The sequence below is a fragment of the Camelina sativa genome, chromosome 1, assembly GCF_000633955.1.
Source record: "Camelina sativa cultivar DH55 chromosome 1, Cs, whole genome shotgun sequence".
NCBI lineage: Eukaryota > Viridiplantae > Streptophyta > Magnoliopsida > Brassicales > Brassicaceae > Camelina > Camelina sativa.
This window is the reverse complement of record NC_025685.1, coordinates 2,169,371-2,176,927: the sequence shown is the minus strand read 5'-3', so window position 1 is coordinate 2,176,927 and position 7,557 is coordinate 2,169,371. Positions and strand designations below refer to the sequence as shown.

At 36.6% G+C, this 7,557-nt stretch overlaps 2 protein-coding genes across 2 annotated transcripts; both read left to right on the top strand.

Annotated features, from left to right (window-relative positions):
- Positions 3,209–5,368, top strand: LOC104719332 (3-dehydrosphinganine reductase TSC10A). Its single transcript, XM_010437274.2, has 4 exons — positions 3,209–3,821; positions 3,952–4,099; positions 4,629–4,923; positions 5,031–5,368. Coding segments are annotated over exons 1-4 (1,038 nt in total). The 5' UTR covers positions 3,209–3,227; the 3' UTR covers positions 5,032–5,368.
- Positions 5,707–7,188, top strand: LOC104719252 (peroxiredoxin-2F, mitochondrial-like). The gene is made up of 5 exons (XM_010437164.2): positions 5,707–6,005; positions 6,100–6,129; positions 6,213–6,371; positions 6,744–6,838; positions 6,935–7,188. The coding sequence occupies exons 1-5, from the start codon at positions 5,790–5,792 to the stop codon at positions 7,038–7,040; spliced, it is 606 nt and encodes a 201-aa protein (XP_010435466.1). The 5' UTR covers positions 5,707–5,789; the 3' UTR covers positions 7,041–7,188.

The window sequence follows — 7,557 nt, the reverse complement described above, 5'->3', positions numbered from 1 at the left end:
TTTGGTTCCTTCAACCCCAAGCAACAGTTTCCTCACCATGTTCATGACAGCAATCCTACAACTCTCAACAAAAACAACCAAGAAAGCATCACCTTTCATCATGCTTCTACTAACCAAAGAAGAACCTACAGAGATGCTGCATCTCTCTTCACTTAGTCAAACAAGATTCGAAGACATGGATTTGTGTCATTAATTCATAAATATATATAATTGATTAATATTGATATTTATAGATTTTGTGATGTTTGTAAAATCAGCAAATAATAAGAAAGTAATCATCAATCTAAAGGGATTTGGTGTGATTTATTCAACAACCGACAGAGATTAATAGGCTCACTCTTATCATATTATAACTTTCTCTAATCATTTTAAATTAAATGAGAAGAAAAAAAAAACCAATGGAATTACTTCCTAAACGATCATATCATCATCAATGGAGTAAAATGAACCTTGATCATGACAAGTCTCATGTGAGATTGGAAAATCTTGCATGTCAGGTCTAGAACCAATCAATCTCTTTGGGACCTCACATTTACTGAGTTTCAGTTATGTTGGCAACAATGCTTGAATAGACAAAAGTCAGATCTAAAGAGGAAAAAGACTGTCATAGAACTCACACCCACATGCCTACATGCCCATCACTCACCTCTTTTTTTTCTTTTTTTCTTTCTCCTTTGAATCAATTTTCTTTATTTTAATATGGTGATTTTTATTAAACAAACATGGAAACATATGTAATATTCTTTTCATTTTATCCTTTTTAATGAAAACATCACAATTTAGACATTTATATGGTGCAGAGCTGTATGTTTTCTGTCAGCTAGCTGTATTTTCTTAATTAGTTTTAAATGTCTAATAAGATCAAGATTAACCACCCATAAATGAAAGTATTAAACTCAAAAATCTGTTCCTTTACAAGTTGCACAGTTTGAACACAGATCTTTTTTAAGTCTTAACACAAGTAGTCACGTAGCGACACATACTCTTGTGAATTGTTTTAGAAAAGAAATTTCATATAATTTCACAAAAAGATAAAATAATTTTCTATGTATCTCTTTCATAAAATGTGTAAATATAATTTCACAAAGAGAAAATAAGTTTCTATGTATCTCTTTCATAAAATGTATAGTATTTTTGTCTAAATTTCCTATACAACATAGAAAGTGATTAGTGTCAATTGTTTTATTTTTTAGTTACATCATTATCAACCAAAGTTGTTAAACAAAACAAATTTACCATCTCTACACGTAGAAATTCAAACCGCCGGTTTAGATAAAAATCATTAAACCGATTGATTGGTTTAAATAGAAATCGTTAAACCGATTTTTTTGGTTTAGTTGGTTTTGTTTCTCCAATGATGATTGATGAGTTGACGGAGCTTCACATCGCCGAGAGCTTCTTCACGAGATCCATGGCGGCGATCGATTCTCTCTTCCTTCTCTTCCTCATTCCTCTCATCCCACTCTCTCTTCTCGCTATCTTAGCTCTAATCGTACGTCCTCGCCCAATTAAGATCCCTATCAAGTCCCGTCACGTCTTTATCACCGGTGGATCTAGCGGCATTGGTCTTGCCTTAGCCCAACGCGCCGCTTCAGAGGGCGCACGCGTCTCAATCCTCGCCAGATCCGCCGCAAAGCTCGAGGNCTCTATTTCTCTTGATTAGTGATTAACCGTGATGTTGATTATTGAAATCAAACAGGGTTTGTTCAGAGGGAACTACCAAACACCAGCAACACCATATATGATGTACAATGAGCAGATCAATTACAACGTAAGAGAGAGCAAAGGAACAGGAGTGTTCATCCCACAATGTTCTCAGCCAAGTTGGAAACAGAATCATCAGAAGAAGCAAGGGAGATTTGGTTCCTTCAACCCCAAGCAACAGTTTCCTCACCATGTTCATGACAGCAATCCTACAACTCTCAACAAAAACAACCAAGAAAGCATCACCTTTCATCATGCTTCTACTAACCAAAGAAGAACCTACAGAGATGCAGCATCTCTCTTCACTTAGTCAAACAAGATTCGAAGACATGGATTTGTGTCATTAATTCATAATTATATATAATTGATTATTATTGATATTTATAGATTTTGTGATGTTTGTAAAATCAGCAAATAATAAGAAAGTAATCATCAATCTAAAGGGATTTGGTGTGATTTATTCAACAACCGACAGAGATTAATAGGCTCACTCTTATCATATTTTTATAACTTTCTCTAATCATTTTAAATTAAATGAGAAAAAAAAACCATGGAATTAGCTCCTAAACGATCATGATCAATGGAGTAAAATGAATCTTGATCATGACAAGTCTCATGTGAGATTGGAAAATCTTGCATGTCAGGTCTAGAACCAATCAATCTCTTTGGGACCTCACATTTACAGAGTTACAGTTATGTTGGCAACAATGTTTGAATAGACAAAAGTCAGATCTAAAGAGGAAAAAAGACTGTCATAGAACTCATACCCACATGCCTACATGCCCATCACTCACCTCTTTTTTTTTCTTCCTCCATTCAATCAATTTACTATATTTTAATTTGGTGATTTTTATTAAACAAACATGGAAACATATGTAATATTCTTTTCATTTTATCCCTTTTAATGAAAACATCACAATTTAGACATCTATATGGTGCAGAGCTGTATGTTTTCTGTCATCTAGCTGTATTTTCTTAACTAGTTTTAAATGTCTACTAAGATTAACCACCCATAAATGAAAGTATTAAACTAAAAAAATCTATTCCTTTACAAGTTGCACAAGTTTAAACACAGATCTTTTTTAAGTCTTAATTAACTCTTAACACATACACTTGTCAATTGTTTCAGAAAATAAATTATTATAATTTCACAAAAAGAATATAACTTTCTATGTATCTCTTTCATAAAATGTGTAAAATATAATTTCAAAAAGTTAAGATAAGTTTCTATGTATCTCTTTCATAAAATGTCTAGTATTTGTCTAAATTTCCTTATACAACATATAAAGTGATTAGTGTCAATTGTTTTATTTTAATTACATCATCATAAACAAAAATTGTTAAACAAATTCTACCAAAAAAAAAAAAAATTGTTAAACAAAACAAATTTACCATCTCTACACGTAGACGTAGTCACGTAGAAATTCAAACCGCCGGTTTAGATAAATATCATTTAACCGATTATTTGGTTTAAATAGAAATCGTTAAACCGATTTTTTGGTTGAGTTGGTTTTGTTTCTCCAATGATGATTGATGAGTTGACGGAGCTTCACATCGCCGAGAGCTTCTTCACGAGATCCATGGCGGCAATGGATTCTCTCTTCCTTCTCTTCCTCATTCCACTCATCCCACTCTCTCTTCTCTCTATCTTAGCTCTAATCGTACGTCCTCGCCCCATTAAGATCCCTATCAAGTCCCGTCACGTCTTCATCACCGGTGGATCTAGCGGCATTGGTCTTGCCTTAGCCCAACGCGCCGCTTCAGAAGGCGCACGCGTCTCAATCCTCGCCAGATCCGCCGTAAAACTCGAGGAGGCTAAGAAATCGATCCAGCTAGCTACTGGCGTTGAAGTCGCCACGTTCTCTGCCGACGTTCGCGATTACGACGCTGTGTCTAAGGCGATTGATGAATCGGGGCCGATCGATGTGTTGGTTGTTAATCAAGGTGTGTTTACTGCGACGGAGCTGGTGAAACATAGTCCAGAGGATGTTAAGTTCACGATCGATGTCAATCTTGTTGGGAGCTTCAATGTGATTAAGGCTGCTTTGCCTGCAATGAAAGCAAGGAAAGATCGTGGACCTGCCTCCATCACTCTCGTCTCTTCTCAAGCTGGTCAGGTTCGTTTCTCAAATTTCCCACCTTTAGGGATTTAAAAGTTTATCCTGGTGATTGTAGTTAAATTGGAAGCTTATGATAAAGCAGCTAAATCAAATCCTTAAAGTAACTTTGTCTTTTATAATTTTACAGGTGGGTATCTATGGTTATACTGCATATTCAGCAAGCAAGTTTGGTCTTCAAGGTTTAGCGCAAGCATTGCAACAAGAAGTTATTGCTGATGACATTCATGTCACTCTTATTTTTCCTCCTGACACTGATACACCAGGATTTGAAGAAGGTAAGAAAACGATATCAAAAGCTTTTTTTATCTATCTATATATAACACGTGAAGGGAGCTAGAATTAGGTATTGCTACTTAATACTAAGGTCTAAGGAAATTAAATGCATATAAGAGTTGGAGGACAGGTTACTACATAAGATTGTACCATATGGTTGGGAGATGAGTAGAAATGAACTATTATTGAGCTAGTTAGATCAAAGTTGTGCCCTTATCTGGTCTGAATAATTGTATACTTTATCAAAATTGCCAGCTAGGAGGTACTGATAGAGTGATGTGTTAAGTACTGGGTACTGACTATGATAGTGTTTAGAATGAAGTTTCTGCGTAACTGTGTACTGTGGTTTGTGTGATACTGTATAGAAGAGAATAATGGGTTGTTGTTATCTTCATAAAAGACTTATCTTTTTTGTATCTTTGAGAATTAAGTAAACAACTTTGAACTAATTCTCTGATTTCCTTGGTTCATATTATGAAGTTGAAGATCGTGATATGAGTGTAATTTGATTTTTCTGATGTGCTCTCTCAGAACAAAAGAGCAGACCTGAAGTCACTTCCATAATAGCTGCATCCTCTGGTTCAATGAAAACAGAAGAAGTAGCCAGAAAAGCTATGGATGGCATAAAATCAGGAAATTTCACTGTCTCATGCAACTTTGAGGGATTCTTACTGTCACTTGCGACAACAGGCATGTCCCCTCAAAGATCATGTTGGCTTGCTTTTCTTGAAGTTATAACCGCAGGGCCTATAAGATTAGTCGCTCTCTTCTTTCAATGGGATTGGTATAAAGCCATTGAAAAATGGAGCAAAACCAAAACCAAATAGTAAGTTCCTAATGCCATCAAGTTGTTCGTTTTGTCATCAAACATAATTTCCTCTTACTAGACTGCTATATCGCTATTCTAATTTTGCTACTCATTTGTAATTTCAGAGAGTCCGACAACTTTGCTTGAAGTGTTTTTGGGAGAAGCTTAAACATTTGATGGGTACTTAAAACCTTCTTCTCAAATTGAAGTATCTCAATCAACTACCACGGCAGCTAGTCGATTATACCAATTCAGAATATCTACATTGCTGATAGTAACTCGTCAAGTTTTATGACGCGAAGTGCTCCAAGTAGCTATGTATCGCCGGTCTTTCAGCAAATTGCTTTTTTTTTTTTTGGTAGAGAAATCAAAGAACTCATTTGAATGTATTTTTTACTTGGTAAAGAAGAGAATGTTTTTTCAGAATATACAGATCACATGTTTGGATAATCCCTTCTTACAACGTCACACTCTCAGAGACATTTGGTCTCCTTTCCTTCTAACAGTTGAATCTTTTGCTTTGAGATTGAGAACGTCAATGGAGTTCTCTCTTCTCAGACGTTCAACTACACCTCGGACAAGTTAGCCACTTTTACTAGAACTTTGAGGTGTCGTTTTGGTTTTAGTCGATGTGGGATGAATTGATTAGCTTAGTTTTGGTTTTTTAGGTCGATGTGGGATAAAATTAATTAGCGACCTCTTCTTCTAGTCGATACTACAACCGCCACACACGAATGTTGTAACAGAATCTCACTTTAAAACAACATGCAGTTTGATTCGACTGTTACAAAACGGCAAGAGGTTTTCTTCAGAAAGGTCTGAGCAGTCGATACTCTTCAGTCTTGAGGAGGTTTGTCTGACTCGTTCTCATTATTCTTTTGGCGATGGCGATGTCAATTCTAAAGCTCAGGAATTTATCGGGTCTAAGATCGGCCGCAAATAGTGCCCGGATCGGAGTTTACTCGAGGGGTTTCTCAAAGCTCGCGGAGGGCACTGACATAACCTCGGCGGCGCCTGGTGTTTCTCTCCAGAAAGCTCGCAGCTGGGACGAAGGCGTTTCCTCTAAATTCTCCACCACACCTTTATCAGATATCTTCAAGGTTCGATCTAATCTTTCTTTCCTAACCATTTTTGATTCAGATGGGTACTTCAATTTCCTGACATAACTTTTGTGTGTGTTTGGTTTGGTTACAGGGGAAGAAAGTTGTCATCTTTGGACTCCCTGTAAGAGAAATTTTCTATCTTTTCATCTTCTATTTTTATGTCTTGATCATGCTTGTGAGTTCTGATTCGTTTTCTGTGTTCAGGGGGCTTACACGGGTGTTTGTTCACAGCAGCATGTCCCTAGCTACAAGAGCCATATTGATAAGTTTAAAGCCAAAGGCATTGATTCTGTCATATGTGTCTCTGTTAATGATCCTTATGCTATCAATGGTTGGGCAGAGAAGATTGGTGCTAAAGATGCAGTAAGTTCCTAGCTTTGTTCTTCGACATTAGCCTGATCTGGTGTGTGTGTGTGTAGTGCCTGCTGGTTTGGTTCTTTGCCTTGAGAAAACTTGATTTTGTATCTTCGGTTCATTCATGGCTTTGTTGTCTTAAGATTTTGAGTGGTGAACGTCATGATATCAATCTACCTCTTATAGATTGGACTATAGTACTCTAATATTGTCTATGGTCTCAATATTACATTCACATGATTAGAAGGATCTTCTTTCATTGGAAACTTCATACTTGATATTGACTAGCTTTACAAGAGATTTTTATGTTTATGTTCGGATAGTGTTACATGCTAGCACAAATGACTTAGAATTTGATGCTCTTGAACGTTGTCATATCAGATTGAGTTTTATGGGGATTTTGATGGGAAATTCCACAAAAGCTTGGGGCTTGACAAGGATCTCTCTGCTGCATTGCTCGGGCCTCGGTCTGAGAGGTAAAACCACTGCAAAGTCCACTTTTAGTAATTTTTTTTGTTTCCCTGAACCATTGATCTAAGAGATTGGTTGGCCTTTGTGATGTCTATGTTCAGATGGTCAGCTTATGTAGAAGACGGTAAGGTTAAGGCGGTGAACGTGGAAGAAGCACCGTCTGACTTCAAGGTTTCGGGGGCAGAAGTCATCTTAGGACAAATCTAAAATAGTATTTCGATGAGTTTTTGTTTCTTCTGAGTTGCAACTGCTAATAAGTTTGATCCGAACATGAAGGATCATACCAAGTAACAGCGTTACTTTTCTTTTTGTTTTCCACAGTGTCAGTTTTAATAAAAATTATGTCTTTATATTTCTCACCAAAATGTAAATCTGGATCATAATAAAGTATAAGCCAATATGATGATGTCGTCAAAATTGTGAGCGCAAGTTTAGAGAAACATAAATGGTTTAGGGATATGACTTTACTTGTCGCCATTGTTAACATAAAGTTTGGCCTGAGACAGTGATATCCCAACTTGTTTAAGATGATTCTGGAACCGGAAAAGCAAAGGAGAAGTTTGTTGTGAAGCTGGTCAAGTTTGAAGCAGATGCAAGGAGGAAAGTGGTATTTGCATGGGCCAAGGTGAGAACATTGATGAGCTTGGCCCTGGCATAATCGATGGATATTCTGGAGAATGCCTCGTCCGTGAGTACACAAAGGTGTAAGCTAACGAAATCATGA